At 45.6% G+C, this 23,492-nt stretch overlaps 1 protein-coding gene, 1 long non-coding RNA gene and 1 pseudogene across 2 annotated transcripts; 1 reads left to right on the top strand and 2 right to left on the bottom strand.

The window, feature by feature from the left end:
- Positions 1-9,011: 9,011 nt before the first annotated feature.
- Positions 9,012-9,892, bottom strand: LOC119310568. Its single transcript, XR_005150724.1, has 2 exons — positions 9,715-9,892; positions 9,012-9,303 (listed from the first exon to the last, which is right to left on the bottom strand). It is a non-coding gene; the product is annotated as an uncharacterized LOC119310568 (long non-coding RNA).
- A 306-nt stretch (positions 9,893-10,198) lies between these two features.
- LOC119350747 lies at positions 10,199-12,200 on the top strand (annotated as a pseudogene).
- Positions 12,201-20,880: 8,680 nt separating this feature from the next.
- On the bottom strand, positions 20,881-21,484 carry LOC119349238 (histone H3.2). Its single transcript, XM_037617269.1, has one exon. It carries the CDS (start codon positions 21,413-21,415, stop codon positions 21,005-21,007), a length of 411 nt encoding a protein of 136 aa, XP_037473166.1. The 5' UTR covers positions 21,416-21,484; the 3' UTR covers positions 20,881-21,004.
- Between the last annotated feature and the right edge of the window lie 2,008 nt (positions 21,485-23,492).

The raw sequence follows: 23,492 nt of genomic DNA, 5'->3' as shown, positions 1-23,492 counted from the left end.
AAATATGGGGGATGACAGAAACATAAGTGACAGGTTTAACAGGCAGGTTTGTGGGAAATGCAAAGACCCTAGATACTCAACTAGAGACTGTAAAGTTGGACACTGCTTGATATGTGGAAGAGATAATCATATCACTGGGGAATTCAACTTGCTGAAACAAATGAAACTTGTACCTAAATATGTTGGTTATGCTGCCAAGGGCTTGGGAGTGTTGCTGGTGCAAAGCTATAAAGATGTGCTAATTGCTGAACACATGAATCCATTAGGAGTGGTGGTCATAAGAGATGGTCAGATCAATGAGACTGGGTTAATCCAAGCTTTTAGTGAAATGTTTGATTGGGGATGGCAATGAAGAGTCAAAGAATACAGAAAAAACTGCTATATGATGGGGTTTCTCAATAAAGCAAAACTGGTGGAGCTTGCAAAATTCAATGACTTCAACTTGTTAGGAACTGGAGTAGTAATCAAAGTACAACCTTGGTCCCTTGATCACTTGGCAATAGGAAAAATGCATTCTGCTTGGGTGAAATTTGAAAAAGTGACTGATTGCTTTAGACACTTTTTTGGAATGTGTGAGGTTGCTGCTGCTATAGGGTCAGTTTTAGAAATAGACAAGGACACTATACATGAAGAAACAGTTAAAGTGAAATGTGGAGTGAGAGATATCGGGAAGATCCCATCACATGTAGAGATCACATCACCATATTTGTTGATGTTCAGGATTGGGGCGGAGCTGGGTAAGGTAATTGAGATGGGGTGGTACAAAGAAGAGAAAAGAAAATCTGATGTTGTCACTAAGGTAGATGATGGAGAAGATGAGGAGGAAAAAAAGGAAAAGGACAAAAGTAGATGGATCAGACAGGAGGGGAATGACACTGGCAGCTTATCTCTGAAACAAATAGAAGAAATAGATAGGAAAAATGAAATGGTGAAAAATTCCCTGGATGAAAACATGGGACACTTGAGTAGAGAAATGACTGGAGAAAGAGGGAAAATGCAAAAAGAGGTAGATATTATGTGCAGAAAAATCCGAGGGTTAGAGGAAGAAAAAGCCAGACAAAATGCTCTATGGACCAAAATTGATAAAAGAATAAAGGACTTGGAGACCACACAAAAGAGATTAGAAAATTTGATTGAACAACAACAATGAGTGATCCTGAGATTGTAACAGGAGGCAGCTAATAGAGAGCAATATGATATGGAGCTGGCTAACATAGAGGAGGTTGAGGAATTTGATAAAGAAAATCAGGAAAAGAAAGAAGAGACTGGGTCTGGTAAATATAATGAACCTACTGACTGCAATGCAAGCCAGGAATCAGTGGGGACATTTGGAGAGAAAATGGTTGAAATACATGGTGTGGGGGTACTAAACAAAGGTGAAGAGGATAAGGAAACTGAGCTAAAAAGAAGCCTAAAAAACAGGGAAAAGGAAGATCAAAAAGTGGAGGAGATGGCCAAAATGAGGGCTAAAGAAAGAGATAACTATGGTAAGGAGTCCGTATTAAATTGTGCTAATTCTTCTTTACTGCATATTAGTTCTTTGGTTGGGATAGATTTAGGGTGCTCTATTGAGATGGTTGACAAAAACCTAGAAAATATTAGGAAAATGGAGATGGCAAGAAGAGAAATTTATTTTCAAAACATTGTAGAGGAAGAAAAACAAAAGGGAAAAAAGTGGAGTGAGTGGTGAAGAGAAAAACAACATTCAGTGCATATTGACACTGGAGATGTTGATCTGGAGGAATTGTGCTCAAATATAGAACATTCTGATGCTGAAATGGAAGAGCAACAATATAGGAAACTGGGAGCTATTTTCTTAGGAATAATAATAATAATAATAAGTGCTCACCAACGTTAAGTTGTGGAAAGCAATCAGTTGGGATTGGGGCCCTTAGAAGGAAAAAGAATAAGAAAGAAGTGTAAATTGCTTCTGGGAAATTAGATAGTTTAGGTATTGACATACAAACTATAAATAGAAATTGGGGGGTAAAATGGAGAGGAGTTTTCTGGAACGTGAGAGGACTGGGGTAAGACCATAAGAAAAGATATGTGAGGGAAATGATCAATGATCATAAACTAGACTTTATTGGGATTTCAGAAACTATTAAACCGAAAAAAATTCTAAAAGTGAATTACACAACTTGTGTGGGGGGGAATTATGATTGGTGCTGGAATGAGCCCAAGGGGATGTCTGGAGGGATTTTAGTGGGAGTAAACAGAGATAGGTTCAATGTAGAACACATAGAGAAAGGGATACATTTTGTTAGGATGTTGATATATGATAAAATCATCAAGATGCACTGGAACCTGGTACCTGTATATGGGGATGCTCAGGTGGAAGGAAAGCTTGTTTCCTAGCAGAATTGGCTAGACTGTACGATGATAACCCCTTGCCCTGCTTGGTAGGGGGATTTCCATATTATCAGGAATGAAAAAGAAAAAAAATCTGTTCATAATGAGCATTGGACCTTTATGTTTAATGCTATCATTGAACAAGCTGGGCTGAGAGAGCTACCCCTGAATAGGAGACAGTTTACATGGGCTAACAATTTGGATGATCCCACCTACGAAAAACTAGATAGGGTGTTGATGTGTCCAACTTCGGAGGAACAATATCCCCTGACCATATTACAAGCCTTTGCTAGAGAAGTGTCAGATCACATCCACATTATTCCTAGACACAGTGGAGGGGCAGAGTGATAAATACACCTTCAGATATGAGAATGCTTGGGCTATGAGGGAGGGATTAAAAGAACTTGTATATAAAACATGGAATGAGAGATACTATGGAAATAATTTAGAAAGATGGCAGCTTAGACTAAGAAAACTGAGAAAGAAAACTAAGGGCTGGAACAAAAATGTGGATTCTTGGTACAAAACAATTAAAATTGAGATTATTAAGAGGCTAGATGAGTTGGATAAAAAATTGAGAATGTGGGAATTATTGCTATTGAGAACAGAACAAAAGGAACTAAGAGATCAGCTTAAACAAGTAATGATGCAAGAAGAGATTAAAATGCTTCAGAGATATAAAGACAAGGAAATTATAGATGGAGATAGGAACACTAGATATTATCATGCCAAAGTGAATGGGAGGAGAAGAAAAAATAGAATTATCTCTTTAGAACAAGAAGAAGGTGTGATAGAAGGGGGTGAAAACCTTATGAAATATATAACAAATTTCTACAAAATGCTATTTGGACATCCTAAAGAAACACAGATCTCCATGAGTGATTTGGAATCAAGAAAAATCAATGAGGAGAGGAGAGAGAGGTTAATGGAACCCTTCTCTTTAGATGAAATTAAAGAGGTGGTTTTTGGGATGAAAAAGAACAAAAGTCCTGGAGCAGATGGATTCCCTGCTGACTTCTACCAGGAATTCTAGGATCTGGTTAAATGGGATTTGAAAGCCCTGGTAGAAGAGTTTGCTAAAGGGAAAATAGATATTGTCAGGCTGAACTATTGCATAATCACTTTAGTACCAAAAACTGTTGATGCTAAAAAAATTCAAAAATTCAGACCCAATATGTTTGTTAAATGTTAGTTTCAAAATTATCACAAAAGTGTTGATGAATAGATTGACACAATGTGTGTCCCCTGTCATATCTAGAACTCAAACAACTTTTATCAAAAGGAGATATATTATGGAGGGAGTGGTGATCCTTCATGAAGCATTGAATACTTTCCACTCTGGAAAGCAATATGCATTAATCTTTAAAGTGGATTTTGAAAAAGCATATGACAAAATTAAATGGCCATTTGTGATACAGATGTTAAGAGCTAAAGGTTTCCCTGATAAATGGTGTGACTAAGTAATGGAAACCATTAGAGGGGGACATGTGGGGGTGAAGGTAAATTATGAAATTGGACCATATTTTAGAACACATAAAGGGCTTAGACAGGGAGATTCTATGTCTCCCCTATTATTTGATTTAGCTGTTGATGCTTTGACAATACTGATGAATAAAGCTTTGGAGAATGATTTGGTCAAGGGAGTCTTGGGAGATGGAAATAATAAGGGGGTCAATATGTTACAATATGCAGATGACACAATCTTCCTGATCAAAGAGGATATTGAGTGTGTGAAGAACTTGAAATTTATCCTGTGAGCATTTGAACAAATGTCTGGACTCAAAATTAATTTTCACAAAAGTGAACTAGTGTTATTTGGAAAAGCTAAAGAGAAATAACATATATATCAAGAGATACTGACTTGTAAGATGGGTGTGATTCCCATAAAATATTTAGGAATGCCAATTTCAGATTCCAAACTTAGAAATATCCACTAGAACTGTGTAACTGAGAAGGTTCAAAAAATATGTGGGTGTTGGCAGGGATAATTGCTGGGATCGATTGCAAGCAGAATTACTCTAGTTCAGGCTTGCCTCACTAATATACCCCTCTTTATGATGTCCTTTTATCCAATCCCTAAAGGGGTGATTAAAAAAGTTGACTTCTACAGGGCTACATTAGTGTGGCAAGAAGATGAGGATATTAAGAAATATTACTTAGTGAATTGGAAAACTTGTTGTTTACCTAAAGAAGTGGGTGGTTTAGGAATCATAGATTTAGAATTAATGAACATCTCACTTCTAAATGGTTCTGGAAAAAGGAAACACGGGAGGGGTTATGGCAGGATGTGATAAGTAGGAAATATGGAGGAGATAACTATCTTTCTAGGGCCAAAAAAAACCTGGGGATTCCCATTTTTGGTCCAGCCTGATGAAAATTAAAGAAATCTTCTATAGGTTTGCTAAAAAAGAACTGGGAGATGGGGAAAATACCAGATTTTGGGAAGATGTTTGGATTAATGACAAAACTCTGAAGGAAGCTTATCCCAAGTTATATGACTTGTGTTTTGAGCATAACATAATAGTGGCTGAAGCCATTCATAAAGGGTGTCAAGGGTTTAGGTTTAAAAGAACTTTATATGGGGACACTTTGGGGCTATGGAATAGCTTGAAAAGCAGATGTGAGGAAATAGAAATGGAAGGTGAAAAGACAAAATAATATGGTCTCTTAGGGCTGATTGCAAATTCACAGTTAAATCTTTATACAGAGAGTTGGTAGCCTCTAATCTTAAATTCCCACAAAATTTTCTGTGGAAGATTAAGATACCAAAAAAAAATAAAGTTTTTCTCTGGTTAGTTAATAAAAAAGTATACTTATGAGAGACTCTTTATTGAAATGGTGGTGGAAAGGAGAAAAGAATTGTGTGTTATGTGGCAAAGATGAATCGGTGGACCATCTTTTTTACCTGTTCAGCTGCTTCTATAATGTGGAGCTTAATCAAATGCTCATTTGGACTAAGAAGAACCCCATCTTCAGTCCATGATTGTTTTGGGGGATGGTTAGACACATTTAGAGCAGAGGATAAGAAACTGGTGTTGGTGGGGATTGTTGCAGTATGCTGGGCTCTGTGGAAATCTAGAAATGGGATCATCTTTGAAAAAAAAGAATCTCTGATCCTATGACTTTAATCAAACTGATGACACATTGGATGGTGGATTGGTCTATTTTGCAGATAAAGGAGCAAACAAAAAAGGCGTTGGAGCTGGGGGCAAGACTGTTAGAGCGGGTAGCAAGTGAGGTTTATGCAGCTTCTCAAGGGTGGAGAATCAACGTGGCGCGGTTGGAATGAAGATCTGCTCGCTTTTGTTTACCTGTTTTTTCAGTTGTTTCCCCCGTCTTTTGGGATTTGAGGCCCTTAGCCTGGATGAATGTATGAACTTAATATATAACTCAGGATTGATGATGTAGTAGGTTTGGTTCGCGTGGTCGCTTAGTCCTGCTTCCCAGTTCTGCTGAAGCTGAGGAGCAGTTTGTCGTTGGTTTTTTCTTTTTTATCCTTGTAGCTCCAGAACTCTATGGTTTTCGTTAATGGAAATCAGAAGGGTGCACAGACCTTCTTTTATCAAAAAAAAAAGACTAATTAAGAGAGAAGGAAACAAGTTAAACTCGAGTCTGAAGTTGCTTGCATATTCATGTCCTTGAGCTGGCTGTGGAGCTACCTCAAAGATGGCTTTATTTTTCTTTGTGCTCGCAGCAGCAGCAAGTCTAGAGGATGAAACCGAATAACAGCTTATTGCAACATTAGACAGGTCAGCACAACAATTGACCAAGAAACGTTGTGCTGGCAGCCAGAAAGTAAAATATAGTAACATAATTAATCCTACAAGATATATGTGGACTAGATCATGCTAGTTGTTGCAGCACGGAAACATAATTGAAACCATTTTAGTTCCGCGCCCATCAGGATATTACAATCATGAAACAACATAGTCAGTGACCCCATGGCCATGATCAAACATACAACACTTGCAATGGACATGCATGCGCCCATGGCAGGCATAGGGTCAGCTAGGATCACCTCTAGTCATCGGACAGGACAAACATGTGGCCCTTCAAAGAATCTGAACACTGAACATCAAACATACTGCTACTGTTATGTAACACATAACTGAAGGAGCGTTTTAACATCTGTTCATTCAGGTTCAGAGGTACTTGCAAAACAGATGATTGAATATAAAATTTGACGCTGCCAAGAGATATATTACACGGAACTGGGAATCATTTAGTTAATCACATTCGAGGAAATGCCAAGTCAGATGCAAGGAAAAAACAGATCTACTGTCCTGCAACTCGTCGGTGCACCGAACACAAGACAGGCAAATTAACACGCTCTTCGTTCTGGTTCAGAGGGAACAGATTAAATTACTGGATTACGAAATTTTGCATTCGAGGGCAGGCGTATAAGGAAAAAACATGGACTGAAATCTGAAAAGCACATGTATGAGCACAGATATCCAACTTTTCACTTGCTGATGACAAAAGGATGTTACCATCAGACCACGCCATTAAACGCAGCCACCACGGCAAGAACAATGTAACTCTTTTTTTTAACCGGGCTGAACGCTTTTCCATTGCAAATGAACAGAACAATGTAACTTACTACAGCACCACGGCATTTCCACCACTCGACACAAACTGACGACCTAGCACATCTATCCACCCGCAGGCAACTGCAGTACTGCAATGAGAGATAAATAAAATCATGCTCATGCAGAAGTTTCAGCATAAGAGCATACATAAAAGGAGGTCCAGCTTCCTGTATCCTAGTCAATTTCGTCATCATTGTCAGGAACTTGAGGTGGACTGAAGAAATTAAAGAAGCCTCCGCTGTTTTCGATTTTCGTGATAGGCTTGCCGTTTATTGGCCCCCTCTTTGACTTCTTTTTAGCGCTTTTTGTGTCAAGCACTTCCAGGGTACCATTCAATTTCAGTACTTGAAAATTACCAGAACATAGACATTAATGGAACAATCGATAATAGGAAATAGAACATGTGAGTTTCAAAAGGTAACTAAACAACGGCGCTCTCTAAGATTGGCTCGTCTTCATCGGTCATGTGATGCATTTTTGTAAGCACTTCGTTCTCAAGCTTGTAACCCCTTTGCCTCACTAATTCTGTACCTTGGGATACTTAAGAGTTAGCTCGCCCGTCTTTCTTGGACCTGGTACATGTAAACGATAAAATAGGTGCCAAACGAAAGTTATATGCAGATGGATCTTAAGATATGTAGAGCAAAAACATGTTCAACAGTTCATAAGAGAAGGAATTTCTATTGCAAAAAACAGCAGTGTCTCACCTCAGCTAGGATTTCATGGTTCTTCAATTCACTAAACCAGAAATCTGGCATGCTTTTTTCCTCTGCAGGTAAGCAGTGATTATGAACGAGACAAAGACTGGCCTACATTCCTTTTCATTACATGATCTTTTTCCAGCATAAAAAATTGCTCAACAGATCTTAACAAGCCAACATATGTTCACCTTTCTGATCTGCAGCAATATGAGTCATCTTTGGTTACAACACATGCAACCGAAAAAGATTACTGGTGATTGCGAATTTACAACACATTAGCTATAACTGACAGAAAATTCACGAGTTGGTGTAATGAAATGCTTCAACGACAGGCTCACAAACAATGAAAAACAGGCATCAATGGACACAGATCTTAGAACAGACATGAGAGCAAGGACCCATTGCAGGCATGAGACACAAGGCACTGCATAATGTAAATGGTACTTTACCGGATATAAGAAATCTCCACATGACACCACCAAATCCAGCAGGTTTAGCTGCTCTATCCGCACAACCAGTAATTTTTACTTTCTCCCACACAAAAAAAGATTTTCTTTTACTGGCTGTATTTGCCTTGTATATCATCGGCATTCAAACCCATCTTTTGGGTCTTTGTGTGTGTTTTTCTACGTTAATGAACGGCCACGGACGAGAATAAGCTAATTTGTGTGTTCATCACTCCTTCCCCGCCAACGTATAACTCGTAAGAATTCGGTTTTCACTTAGCTACGAGTTTTACCCCACCAAGCAACTAAATGCACTGCGGGCATCAACGTCCCTCCCCCCAACTATCAACCTCCACCTAACCTCTGAAGTAGTACAATACTATATTTTTACTAGCTCATGTGGTTAAATTCCATCCAGCCGCTGTAGTAAAAAGGTACTCCCTCCGTTCCAAATTACTCGTCGCAGAAATGGATGTACCTAGAACTAAAATACATCCATACCTGCGACAAGTAATTCGAAACGGATGGAGTACTACGTGGTAGGGCAGCCATCAATTAAACGGAGTGGCCATGTTTGGTTTCCTTCACGGCGCCCCAAACAGATATATACACATAGGGCGTGTTTGGTTTCCTGGGTGCATCCAGCCTGCATCGTATGAGGGAGCTTGGCTGGGGCTGGCCTGGTTCATCTGATGCAAGATGGAGTCGAGATGTGTGTTTGGTGTACTTGCATGATATGGGCCAGGCTCACCTCAGATGTTGTTTGGTAGGCTGCATGAGGCCAAATATATGATAAATGTGGAATTTGATTCTAGGTACTTGTACATGTATGCAAAATAATTAGAAGACTGTTTTGGTGACATGCACTCCAACTCAGATATCTTTGATGATTGAAGTAAACTAATATTATCAAATACATATAAGAAATCATAATGTCTGCAATTTCATATGAAATCCTTGGAATCAAAGAGGCAGCTAAACAGGGAAAGAAAACAAATGAAAATTGATGTACTTCTGTGTATTCCATTGTCAACATTCACAAGGTCCTATATTTTGCATACATACACAGAACAGCTCTGAAGGCACCCTTTACTGTCTATAATATCTACTCTAGCTAGCTGATCTCTTAATCCCAACAGCACAAATACAAAACAAACTAGCTTGTCTATCTTCTTCTTCTTCCTCTAGCTAGCTGATCTCTAGTTCTTCTTTATCCTGGTCAAATCAAAAGGAACATATACAGAAATTATTCATGAAGTTAACAAAAAAATATGCAGAATCATCTCTAATCCATAGGATCTCACAACCAGATCGGGCCTCTACAAGGCCAGCGGCCGAATCAAACAGGAGATCAAGCTGCTCAATGGCAAGGGCACATCCCGTGCTTGCTCACATGCGTGGATCTAGTTGGCAGCAGCTCTCACAGGCAAATCAGGCGGCCGGCCGCGAGTGCCAGGCCGGTGCACGCGCGCCCGTGGTCTACGTGCCGCCGAAGTCCCGTGGTTGCTCTCACGACCGGCCGGGCGGCCGCGAGCGACGGCGAGCAGGTGGCCAGAAGCTGGGGATGGTAGGGAGGGACTAGAACTTGGGACAGGAGGAAGGGGAGAGAGAGAAGGAGAGCTTTACCTTGGCACCGGTGAGGAGATGCGACGGCGAACGGTAGATGCAGCGAGGACGACGAGATCCAAATGCGTCGCATCAGAGAAGAGAGCGGCGGGGAGCGGGGGAAAATGCGAGCCGACAGGACCGGAAGACGAGACATAGCTCGCGACTTTGCACGCGCGGGTGCAGGCGCGGGCCTGGCTCGCGGAAACGACCGATCCCTGCGTTTCCGCTCAGCCTGGCTGGGAGCCCAATTTTGCATCCGTCGGGCCTGGCCCAGTGAGACGTGCAGCCTACCAAACATGATGAAAATTGCATGATGGATGCGATGCAGGTGCAAGACAAGGAACCAAACACGCCCATAATATTTGCCTGCATGCATGGTTGAAGCCAAGAGAGAGGCCAAGTGATGAAGTGAGGCGCAACTACACTCCTCTAGTCTCTGCCCCGTTGCGGTGCCCCTCCCTTTCAAACTTTCTCGGTTCATCAAGCACAAGCTGGCTGAATAATGGGTCGTTTCAGCCTAGCGAGCTGCTTCCTCGGCGGCCTGGAGGCAAGCAAGAAGGAGGCCCTGCCGCCTCGCCCTGCCGATCCGCACAGCCGCAGCAGTGTCGCCGCCACGGCACCAGCCTTGGCCTTCGACGAGCTCGCGGCGGCGACCAGGAACTTCAGAGACGACTTCCGCGTCGTTCGGGAGGGGAGTCTCTACAAAGGCTACCTCAAGAGCGTCAAGCAGGTGACGATCCTTTCCTGGCTAGCTAGCTCATCCTTTTTTACTCATCAGTTTGATGTGAGGGGGAAATTGATGTGTGAGTGGATCCATCACATTCGTCTTGTAGGTCGTTGCTATAAAGCTGCAGCATGCCGTTGATCCCAGTCAACATCTTTTTTTGCGAGAGAAATTTTCAATCTATTCATCAATCATGGCAGTACAGAGAACACAAGAGGTAATAAAAATTACAACTAGGTCTATGGACCACCTAGGGACGACTACAAGCACTGGAGCGAGCCGAAGGCGCGCCGCCGTCATCACCCCTCCATCACCGGAGCCGGGCAAACCTTGTTGTAGTAGACAGTCGGGAAGTCGTCGTGCTAAGGCCCCAAAGGACCAACACACCGGAGCAGCAACCATCGCCGATGAAGAGAGTTGTAGATTGGAAAGATCAAACCTGGAACCACACGAACGAAGACAAACAAAAACTGGATCCAAAGAGATCCACAGAAGACCAGCACCGACCGAATCCCATGAAATCCGACGGAGACACACCTCCACACATCCTCCGACAACGCTATTCGCACCATCGGGGCGGAGATAGGACGTGGGAGACATTATTGCTACGGAGGGACATCGCCGCCGCCAAACAGCCCCAACCAAGACGTTCAACCTAGCAAAAACAAGAACGGGGTCCCTCCCGCCGGCGGGGGGCCGAGATCCTCCGCACCTCCATAGGCCAAAGGCCATCGGAGGCGGGGCGGATCTGCGGCGGCGCCGACGGGAGGAGGAAGGAGACGTTTCTTGTGGAGGAGGAAAGGGTTCTCTAGTCAAGCCGTTTCGATCCCAGTCAACCATCATCAGAGCAACTCAACAGGGCGTTTCTTGCCCGTGTCATGACGCTGAGCGCGCTGCGCCACCCGAATGTGGTCAACCTTGTTGGCTTCTGCGCGGATGGCCATCACAGGATCTTGGTTCACGAGTACATGCAATTAGGCTCTCTCCAAAATCACCTCCATGGTACTTATTGGCACTCCAAAGTCCAAACCGTAGTTTTGAGAGCACTCATGATTCGATCGCTTGAGTTTGTGTTAATTAATTAAGATCTTGTGCTCATCAGATCGGTCTCCGGGCCAAGCACTGCTAGCCTGGAACACAAGGATGAACATAGCTGCCGGCGTGGCCAAGGGTTTAGAGTACCTCCACCACAAAGGTGTGGTGTACCGCAGATTCATGAGCAGCTCGGACATCTTGCTCGGAGACGGCCACCACCCAAAGCTGTCCCAGTATGGACTCACAAACCTTGGTCGGATAGTTGCAGAGGATGACGAGGAATTGTGTATCGATGTCACCAGAACCGGTACTATTGCCCCCGAGATAGCATTTACAGGGAAGGCGACCATGGAGTCGAACGTGTACAGCTTCGGCGGCCTACTTCTAGAGATGATCACGGGGCGGAGGGCCTTCGACCGCGCCCAGCCAGCCGAGGATTCGCACCTTGTCACATGGATAGGTTAATTAGCCAAGCTGGTGGTTCACATATTTGTTGTTTCTTGTTAATTTGGCCGTGAATGGTGTGAAGCTTGTTGTTGGATCAGGCCACACGATTGATGGACAGGAGCCAGTTCCGCCGGATGGCAGATCCAGCACTGCAGGGCCGGTATCCGTCCATGGATTTGCAGGAGGCACTGAAAGTTACTTTCATGTGCATCCACCAACAGCCGGACATGAGATCGCCCATCGGCGCCGTCGTCGCAGCTCTATCTCGCCTTGCCGCCTACGACGGTCATCCACCTGAATCATCACACCGTGCGGCGCCTCGTTAACCTAGGGGAGAAACGACGTATGTCGGCGTCATCTCCAGACGCATGGATCATCATCAAGTTATATTAATTACTTAATGTAGTTGTGAACTTGTGATTCTCACTTGTTGTGGAATAAAAGTGCCTGCATTGTTTAGATGGTTCATCACTGCACATGTTAAATTGGCCCTTATTAATGGATTTAGAAGTTGTCTTGGTTCTAGAGGTGGAAATTAAGGTGCGTACGGTGTAAGCACGATCAGGAAGTCCATAGAGATCACATAGATTGAATTTACAAAAGTAAATGTGATAATACCTTATGGGTATCACGGACACGGATACAGAAGCTGTGGACTCCAAGTTTGAGACATGTAAAAGTACGTGGGAGACAAGGTAATGGTGTTGAGTTGTGTGTAACGGGCTTTGATGCATGCCCATGTAATGAGGATCACGGGCCTGCGTGCCCATTGACTCGGGCTGTGCCCGCTGTATATATATGTACACTTGAGGAATAAACACACAGAAATATTCTCCAACTTGGTATCAGTTACCAGGCCCCCGTTTCTGTCGCCATGACCCTCCCCGGCTCCTCTTCCGCCGCCGGCGACACCTCCACCTCGCCAGGATCGCTCTCTTCGTCAGCAACTGCTCCGGCCACATCCTCGGCGACGTCCCCGGGCTCCACTCCCTCCCTCTTCTCCGGTGCCTCCGGCAGCTCCATTCCTTCCCAGTTCGCCCCTCTGTTCACCTCCTCCCCACCTGCGCCGCCCGCCCCAGCTCCTCGCCACCCCATCTTCTTCGATCACATCTCGAACCACATCAAGTTCCTCCTCAATCCGGCGGAACACAACTACCACAAATGGAAATCCTTCTTCCTCCTCGTTCTCGTTCGCTATGGCGTCACATATCTCATTGAGCACCCCCCACCACCCAACGCCGATGCCCAGTACAGAGAGCTGGACGCCCATGTGGTGCTTTGGATCTACGCCACCCTCGCCGATCCGCTCATCGACCACGTCGTCGGCGCCACCACCACTCATGCCCTCTGGACCAAGATCCAGGATTTCTTCCTCGCAAATCGGGCTGCGCGTTTCATGGTCCTCAACCGCCAGTACCGTAATCTCAAGCAGGGCGACCTCTCCGTCACCGAGTACGCTCGTCGCCTGAAGATGCTCACCGACGGCCTCGCCGACATCGACCATGCCGTCAAGGAGGTGGACCTCACCACCCAATTTCTTCACGGCCTCGACAAACGGCTTGACACCATCCGTGTCGTCCTCGGCGACCAGGCATCCACCATGCCCTTCGACACCGTGCTTTCCCGCGTCGTCCTGGCGGAGGAGTCCCAGGCCCAGCGCGCCGCCGAGGAGAGCGCCTCCGCGTTCGCTCTCCCTCCCGCCCCTTCTGGCGGTGATCCCTCCGGCTCCAGCTCGCGCTCCCAGGGTGATCGCGGCGACCGCTCGGGCGATCGCGCCTCCGACCGGACTCAGGCTCCGGCTCCACCCCAGCAGCAGACCCGCGGCCGTGGTGACCGTGGCGACGGTGCCGACCGTGGCCGCGGACGCGGACGAGGGCGCGGTCGTGGCCGCCACGACTCTGCTGGCCGCGGCAACCCGTCGCAGCCCGCTCCGTTCACAGGCTACTTCGCTCCTTACGGGATGGCGCTCCCTCTGCCTCGCCATGGTTGGGTGCCGCCCAACTCCGCCGGGGTTCTCGGCCCCCGGCCCGGCTCCCACGCTCACGCCTACCAGATGTACCAGCCGGCACCGCCTCCGTCCTCGCCGTACTACCCGCCTGCACCGCCATCTTGGGAGCATCTTGCCATGTTGAACGCTGCCTACAGCAATGGCGGCATCCCTCCCGCTCCGTCGACGGACTGGTACCTCGACAGTGGCGCCTCCTCCCACATCACCGGCAACCCAGGTACACTCACCTCGTCCAGTTCTTCTTTAAAGCATGTACCTACTAGCATTCTTGTCGGCAATGGCCAACACCTTCCCGTCACTGCCACTGGCTCTGCCCTCTTGCCGCACGATTTTCGTCTCTCCAATGTCCTTGTTTCTCCGCATGTAGTCACTAGCCTAATTTCCGTTCGCCAGTTTACTAAAGAGAATTCTTGCTCAGTTGAGTTTTACCAATGTGGTTTTCTTGTGAAGGATCTTCGAACACGGCGGGTTCTCATGATCTCTGTTAGCAACGGCGGCCTCTACCCATTCACCGGCCATAAAGCGTCTCCGGCGTCTGCCCTCCTAGCCACCGCACCCTCGGACTTGTGGCACCGCCGGCTTGGGCATCCCGGTGCTCACACGCTATCTACCTTAGCTAAAACCTTTCTTCCAGATTGTAATAAAGAGGCTCATTCGCCATGTAACGCTTGCCAACTTGGCCGCCAGCCTCGCCTTCCTTTTTCTTCTTCGTTTAGTAAATCTTTTGCACCTTTTGATCTCATTCATTGTGATTTGTGGACCTCACCAGTTGTAAGTTTCTCTGGCTACCAATATTATCTTGTTGTGTTGGATGATTATACTCACTATTCATGGTCTTTTCCCCTACGCAACAAATCTGACACGTCCAACACCCTCCAACGTTTCTTCTCCTTCGTCTACACTCAATACAATGTCGTGATCAAAGCAATGCAATGCGATAACGGTGGCGAGTTCATCAACACGTCTCTACGTACGTTTTTCTCCTCGAACGGCATTGTCTATCGCTTTTCCTGCCCACACACATCTCCCCAAAATGGCAAAGCAGAACGCCTTCTTCGCACAACCAATGATATTGTTCGCTCCCTCCTCTTCCAAGCGAATCTCACTCCTCCATTCTGGGTCGAGGCACTTCACACCGCCACATACTTACTGAACAGGCGCCCCTCTCGTGTTATAGCCACAGTCATGCCATATTTTCTTCTCCATGGCACTCATCCCACGTACGACCACTTACGAGTGTTTGGTTGTTTATGCTTTCCCAACACCACGTCAACCATGGCCCACAAACTATCCCCACGCTCTGTCCGCTGCATTTTCCTCGGCTATCCCCTCGAACACAAGGGGTATCGCTGTTTTGACCTGGAGTCCCGACGCGTGATTGTGTCCCGCCACGTCGTTTTCGACGAAACCTGTTTTCCGTACACAACGCCGCACCACACCACGTCCACAGAAGATCCTGCCCACCAAATCTCTGCTCCCAGGTCTCTGCCCAATCCGGATACCTCGGACCCGTCGCTATCCGCTGGTCCCGATCCGCCTCCCTCGGATCCCGCACCTCCGGGTCCCACCCTCCCATGCAGAACCACGCGCGCCCGTCGCGACCCATCCACCCAGCCTGGCTCCACCACGCGCACTCCTCCTATTGGCCGCTCCCGCCGGTCCCCCACTACCGCCCAGATCGCGCCAACCTCCACCCAATCATCGCCCCCACCTGCCCACTCCCCTGCGCCCAGCTCTACCTCGCTCCCTGCGCCCCGCGACTCGGATGCGTCCGCTGCCAGCCCCACCGAATCTCCCTCGGGGTCCCCCCCATGCACGCCTCCGACTCGTGTTCCACGCCACGCCGTTCCCATTGCACCACCACACAATGCACATAAAATGGCCACTCGTGCCAAATCGGGTTTTTGCATGCCCCGTCGCCTTTTTCTCGCCGATTCTTCCTCCGTTCCCATCTCACCCATCCCACCCACATACAAGACAGCCCTCAAAGACCCACATTGGCGACAAGCTATGTTAGATGAATACAATGCTTTAATGAATAACTCTACGTGGTCTTTGGTGCCTAAGCCTGCAGGTGTTAATGTGGTCACGGGGAAGTGGATCTTTCGTCACAAGTTCAACGTGGATGGCTCCTTGGCACGCTACAAAGCTCGGTGGGTGGTGCGCGGGTTCACACAACGCGAGGGTGTGGACTATGATGAGACGTTTAGCCCGGTGGTCAAGCCGGCTACTATTCGTGTGGTGTTGAGCATAGCCACATCTCACTCTTGGCCAATCCACCAATTGGACGTCAAGAATGCCTTTCTCCACGGCGATCTCAACGAGCTCGTTTACTGCTCTCAACCATCCGGTTTTGTTGACCCCTCTCGTCCGGATCATGTGTGCCGTCTCCATAAGTCTCTTTATGGTCTCAAGCAAGCGCCTCGCATGTGGTTTCTCCGCTTTCAGGCTTTTCTCCTCTCTCTTGGGTTTCATGGCTCCAAGAGTGACACTTCCCTCTTCATTCTTCATCGCGGCACGTCCATTGCATATCTACTTGTGTACGTTGATGATATCATTTTGACCGCCAATACCCCTCAAACACTTAGCGCCATCATTGCTGCCCTCAAGGCCGAGTTCTCCATGACAGATATGGGCCCTCTCCATCACTTTCTTGGTATTAACGTCACACCAACCTCCTCGGGGCTTTTTCTCAGTCAGCAACAGTACACCCTGGAGATTCTCGAGCGTGCCAACATGCTCCATTGTAAGCCTGTATCCACCCCCATCGATACGAGCTCCAAACTGTCCGTCTCTGCCGGTCAGCTTCTCTCCAACCCCACGTACTACCGCAGTCTTGCCGGTGCCTTGCAGTACCTCACCTTGACTCGCCCGGACATCTCCTATGCCGTGCAACAGGTATGCCTCTTCATGCATGAGCCACGGGATAGTCACATGCAGCTAGTCAAGCGCATCCTTCGCTATCTTCAAGGCACATCTCACTACGGTTTACAGTTCTTCAAGTCCTCCACTACCGATCTCATCGCCTACACCGACGCGGATTGGGCCGGGTGCCCCGATACACGCAAGTCCACTTCAGGGTTTTGCGTTTTCCTTGGCTCCAACCTTGTCTCTTGGTCCTCCAAGCGACAGGCCACCGTGTCACGATCTAGTGCGGAGGCTGAGTATCGGGGTGTTGCTAACTGTGTTGCTGAGTCTTGTTGGTTACGCCAACTCCTTCACGAGCTCAAGTGTCCACCACCGCGTGCCACAGTCGTCTATTGTGACAACATCAGTGCTTCTTACCTCGCCTGCAATCCGGTCCAACACCAACGCACCAAACACATCGAGATAGATCTACATTTTGTCCGCGATCGTGTTGCTTTCGGTGATGTCCGTGTGTTGCACGTCCCGTCGAGTTCTCAGTTCGCTGATCTGTTCACCAAGGGCTTGCCATCTCCGGTGTTCCATGAGTTCCGTTCCAGCCTCAACGTCCAAGCAAATGGAGTTCCGGCTGAGGGGGGGTGTTGAGTTGTGTGTAACGGGCTTTGATGCAGGCCCATGTAATGAGGATCACGGGCCTGCGTGCCCATTGACTCGGGCTGTGCCCGCTGTATATATATGTACACTTGAGGAATAAACACACAGAAATATTCTCCAACTAATGGCTGATAGGCACTTTATACAATTACAAGGTAATGGCTGCATTTTACCGCGACTGCTGGAGCCAGCGCTGCGCGCCGCGCCAAACCAGGCGATCGGCACGCTGCAAACTGATTTTTAGCGCGCCGCGTGTTGGGCGGCTATTGGAGATGCTCTTGCAGTCAAGTCTGAAGTTGCTTTCACATCCACTGTCATATTCTTATACTTCAGCTGGCTCTGGAGCTCCCTCAAGCCATGGATTCATTTTTCTTTGTGCTTGCAGCAGCAATTGTCTACTAGTAGAAGATAAAAACGAACACGAGTTATCACAATATTAGAAAGATCACTACAGCAATTCCTTTAGAAAGATTGACGAAGAAATGCAGTGTTCAGAGACATAAAGAAAATTGGGAATGACTTATTATACACCATAGCGAAAGGTTACCATTGTTCACAGCCACACAACATTACAGTGACTTTACTTCTTCATTCAAGAGTAGATTCACAAAATAATAATAAGAAAATACAATGCTAACATAATTAATCCTACAAGATCTCTATGGACTAGATCATGCTAGTTGTTGCAGCACAAAAACATAACTGAAAACATCTTAGTTCAGCGCCCATCAGGACATTATTAATCATGATTCATGAAGCAAAAATAGTCCATGACCCATGAACAAACATACAGCAGTCAACAAAACTGCATCGGCCATCCAAACACAAACTGGAGGCACAGTGTCAGCTAGGATCGCCTGTAGGCTGAAGCCATCAGACAGGGCAAGCGTGTCACCATCAGGAGGCCCTTCCAAGAATCTGCGCATTGGACATCAAACATACAGGTACGGTTATATATCAGGAAAACAAGGAAGGGTACAAACATGAAAGGAGAATACACTGGCTCCTATATAACTTACCTACATTTACATTTCTTGTGCAAAGCCCTCGCTAACAAGCATTTTTTGTTGGTCCAAGGAACAGCTACCTGATTCCTGGACATCTGAGCTGAGTAAGGGTAGTGAAAAATCAGATAAGGTTCGTCAATCCCAAGCAGTTTTTTTTTACTCTTGAGAGTACTGCAAGTTACGAAATGGCGTCTATCGTAGCAAACTTGGGAATTGACTTACCCTACAGTAGACCCCTTTTATTTCTGAATGTGGCTGGTATGTTACACATATTTTTCTTGATTGGAGCTAAATGGTGAACGTGCAGCATTCCTTCAATTCCATTTTCATGATCATAAGGGTGCAGGATTATATAAGTGCCTCTCAGTTTCTCTTTAACAACATATAGGGTGCTATTTGCATCTCTGAACTCTAACCTCTTTTTCAGATATGTTGTAGTAGTGATAACAAAAGAGAAAGGGGCATAATTGCAATGCAAGTTATAGTTTCTGAATTTTGAGGGATTTGCCTTGTAAATTTGATGCCAAAGAGAGAATCTAAAGTGCTCTTCAGATATCTGCATGATTTTCAAACTACTTTTGATTTCTTTTTCTATACATGTATTTAAAGGCACCAAAGTTTTTTAGAGCCAACTCATATACTCCCTCAGTTTCTAAATATAAGACTTCTTAGAGATTTCAATGCGGACTACATACGGATGTATATAGACATATTTCAGAGTGTAGATTCACTTGTTTTGCTCCGTGGTAGTCCATACTGGAATCTCTAAAAAGGCTTATATTTAGGAACGGAATGTGTTTATTCTGCAAAAGGTACTAGCTGAGACTTTCATGCTGGTCCGCAATATGTCTATTGACAATAGTTTCAAGTTACTATACAGTTTCTTGCTGCGTTAATAATCCGTTCTAACAGGAATAGTCAATATATGTAGTCTCTGACCCTTCTCGACTGTGGAAGGCAATTCTTTAGTTGAGAAGCAGTCTACTGAAGAAGAAAAAAACAAGCAGAGGGCAAATAAAGAAGAGGTGTTGCGAAGTATTTTTGTTATTGTGTAAGATAATAAGAACATTTGAATGTTGGAAAAACTGTATGGCCAATAAAGCATCAAATTCAGGTCCTAAAGATCTCTTTGGACCTGTCTAACCCAAACATGCATTGATGGATGGATATGTTTAAACCTTCCCTTCAAAAGAACGTGTTTATCCGCAGGATATTTTGAAACCCAAAAATTTTGAAAACATTTTCAGCAAGAAATCTTCCAGTGGGATATGGATAAACCAAAACGTTTGCTGAAATCAGGAGACACCGAGACAGGCATTGATTTTTAAGATCAGACTGTTACTTCCCGTACGTTCACTCCTCACTGATACAATGCAGTTGAGCTGTTTATTTACTTGTTATAGGTATATCATTCTTTGACCCCTTCTTTGGCTTCTATTTTAGCACCTTCTGTGTCAAGCGCTTCCAAGGATAATTTCAGTACTGGAAAACCGCCAAAACAGAAAAAATAGTGGGAAAAATAATACAAATAGAGCATGTGAGTTCAAATGATAAATTACCTAATGGCTTTCTCTAGTACTGGTTCATCTTCATCGATCATGTGATACTTTTTTGTAAGCAATCCATTCTTTAGAGCTTCATCATCACTATCGGATCTGGATGCATGTAAATTGTAAACTACTAGATGCCAACAGAAATATGTGCAAATGGATCTTAAGACATGTTAGAGCTAAAAACACGTTCTAAAGTTCAGAGGACCTTCTGTTACAAAAACATGCAGTATCACACCTCCTCAGCTAGGATCTCATGGTTGTCGAACCTTTTTGCTCTGCAGGGAAGCATTAAGATCTTAACACAGGCGAACATGTGTTCACCTTTCTGATCTGCAGCAGCTTCGCCTGCATCATCTTTGGTTACACCTTCTGCCTCAACTACGCTGTTGACAACACCATGAAGCTGTGATTTGCAGGTGCAAGAAATCCATCAAGATGGATCATGGCATGCGACACAAAATTTGATAGTTTTATTGAAGACAGTATGTACAGTATGAGCAGTGCAAAATAGAAACATCTCTTGTCTAGATCCTAATTTACCAGTTGTTAGCATCATGGTACAGGTGAGTTGATTGCAGCAGTCACGGGGATCAAAAGGAAATACAGAATAAAACAGCCAGGCTAAAACAACATAAAGCAGATGGACACACAAAACTGAATGAGCCAAGGTTGTTCATTCAGGTTCAGAGGCAATCAACAAAATTACTGGTGATTACAAAACTTAATGCAGCCAGAGGCACCGTTTAAGCTAAAAACTTGAAGCAATTTATGACACAGTAGCATAAACCGGCAGAAAATTTCACGAGTTGGGATAATAGAATGCACGATTTGGTCACTCACGATCACTGACAGGCTCACATACAAGCAAAAACAGGCATCAAAAGGCACAGATCTTAGAACAGATAGCCAACATTTTTCATTTAAATTACTGATGACAGCAAGATGGTGACATCAGATCAGGCACACTACATTTCCACCGTTGAACACATCTGGCTAAGACGACGACGAACAGAGCTTAGGCCCTCTCGCCACGGATGCGGCGTGCGAGCTGGATGTCCTTGGGCATGATGGTGACGCGCTTGGCGTGGATGGCGCAGAGGTTGGTGTCCTCGAAGAGCCCCACCAGGTACGCCTCGGCGGCCTCCTGCAGGGCGGAGACGGCGGAGGACTGGAAGCGGAGGTCGGTCTTGAAGTCCTGGGCGATCTCGCGGACGAGGCGCTGGAAGGGGAGCTTGCGGATGAGCAGCTCGGTGCTCTTCTGGTACTTGCGGATCTCGCGGAGCGCGACGGTGCCGGGGCGGAAGCGGTGGGGCTTCTTGACGCCGCCGGTGGCCGGGGCGGACTTGCGGGCGGCCTTGGTCGCCAGCTGCTTCCTCGGCGCCTTGCCGCCGGTGGACTTCCTCGCCGTCTGCTTGGTGCGGGCCATGGCGATGCGCCGGGGGGAGGAGGTTCTGGTGCTTGAGGAGGAGGGATTGGGGTGAGGAGGACGGAGGGGAGGGAGCTGTGCTAAATAGGCGGCGCGCGCCGAGTGGGCGGGGTATTTTCGTGAGCTTTGCTTTTTGGGAGGGAAGGGAAGGTGGGAGTGGACCGTTGGATTTTTGGTGCGTGGACGGTCCAGATCTGGTATCGAGGTAGCGATCCGTGGGATGGTGGTTCGCGTGCTGTGATTGGTTCGCTACGAGTGGCGCGGATCGTGCAGGCGTGCGTTCCTGCTGGAGTGCTGGTGCTGCTGATAAAAAAAATTATTAGGGGACTGGTGCTGCTGATCTGCATGTGGTGTTGGGCTGTTGGCCCGAGATGGATATTCGCAACGCCAAGTGGGCCGGCCCACAGACGGAGCGAGCAGTAAACTGTCTCGCGGAAATCTGGTAGAACGAGGACTAGAACACACGACGCTACACAGCGGAATTTTTGAGCTAACCATAAGAACCATAAGAGCCGCGCTATTTATTGCACAGAAAAATACGGTTTACTTTATAACTTGGATTTGCGAATTTTTTAAATATTGTACGTTTTAGTTTATATCTTGAACAAAAGTTCATTAAATTTGAAAATAAGTTCATCAAATTTGAAAAAAGTTCATAGATTTTAAAAAAAGTTCATCGAATTGGAAAAGGTTCATTGATTTGAAAAGAGTTCATCCTGTTTTTTTTAAATCATGGCATTTGAAAAAAGGTCCACAAACTTGAAAAAAAGTTCATCAATTTTGAAAAGTGTTCATCCCGTTTTTGAAAAAAAGTTGCGCATTTAAAAAAGGTTCACAAAATTGAAAAAATGTTCACAAATTTGAAAAAAAAGTTCACCGAATTTGACAAAGTTCATCAAATTTGAAAAAAATTCATCAAATTTTTAAAAAAGTTCATCGAATTTGAAAAATAGGTTCACAAATTAAAAAAGCACGCATTGAAGAGAACAAAGAAAGATGAGAAAAAAAGAATAAAAGAATAAAAAAGAAACCGAACTGAAGAACGAGTAAAAAGAGAAGAAAGAACTAACTAGTCCATTCCGGGCGGATGCCCTGGTGGCTACAGCCGTGCGCTTTAGACTAAGAGATCGCGGGTTCGACTCTCCATCACCTCACACTTTTGCGTTTGAAAACCAGGAAAAAAGAACGAAACGGGCCGGCCAAGTTAGAAGCGCCTGCAGGCGCCAATTGGCGAACCGGCGCATCAGCGCCAAATAGGATTTGCCCGCTAACATCCGAAGTCAAAAATGTACTCCTTAGACCAACTACCTCATTTCCGTCCCCATGCTACGGCCTAATGTGTGAGAGCAAGACCATAACTTGTCCGTCTCATGTCCGCCTCGAGTCAAATCCAATGTAAACTAGTAGAACGCCCGTGCGTTTGCTACAATGCGTGCATATAAATGAATCAAACAAATAATTAAGGATGTGTGCAAGGTCAAAGCTGAATTTAGTATGTTAGGTGCACGTGCATTGCCATAAGACATCGCGTGAAGGACCTTGTCTTTTGAAGTTGCCCGTGCGCTGCCATAAAAAAACAAGGTCCTTTAAACTATTTTTTTTGGACATCGACATAACTCATCTCCATCTCTCTCATACTCTGTAAAACAAACATATATATAAATACACCTTTTGTATTATCATGGGCCAAGGAAGATGATCCCTCCAGACATCTCAGCCCCTCTCAATAGAACAAGTTAAAATGTCCCTTTGTGGTCCATTTCACTTCATGATCAAGCAAAAATGTGCAAATCCTCACAGTTTTTCAGCAGTTGAAGATTCTTATTGTTTTTAAAAGTTTGACAACTTTGTTTAAATGATTATCATATCCTTTACAAGAACTGGAACCGGGAAATAAGGGGGTGATTCCCCTAGACCTCTCGGGCCCTCTCAATAAAACAAAATCAAGCAAGTTCATGTGAATCTACATTTGCTTCTCGCTCCCAGTGCATAATCCTCGCCCTTCCAAAGCTTGTCATCAAATTCCGGCAATCATAAGTGACAACCGCCTTTGAAGTGTGGTACTCCATCTTCACGG

This window comes from Triticum dicoccoides, chromosome 1B (genome assembly GCF_002162155.2).
Source record: "Triticum dicoccoides isolate Atlit2015 ecotype Zavitan chromosome 1B, WEW_v2.0, whole genome shotgun sequence".
NCBI classification, from domain to species: Eukaryota; Viridiplantae; Streptophyta; class Magnoliopsida; order Poales; family Poaceae; genus Triticum; species Triticum dicoccoides.
This window is presented reverse-complemented; position numbering and strand designations above follow the sequence as displayed.

Coding starts and splice junctions, on each gene's coding strand:
- LOC119349238 (XM_037617269.1), bottom strand. CDS start 21,415: ATGGCCCGCACCAAGCAGACGGCGAGGAAGTCCACCGGCGGCAAGGCG.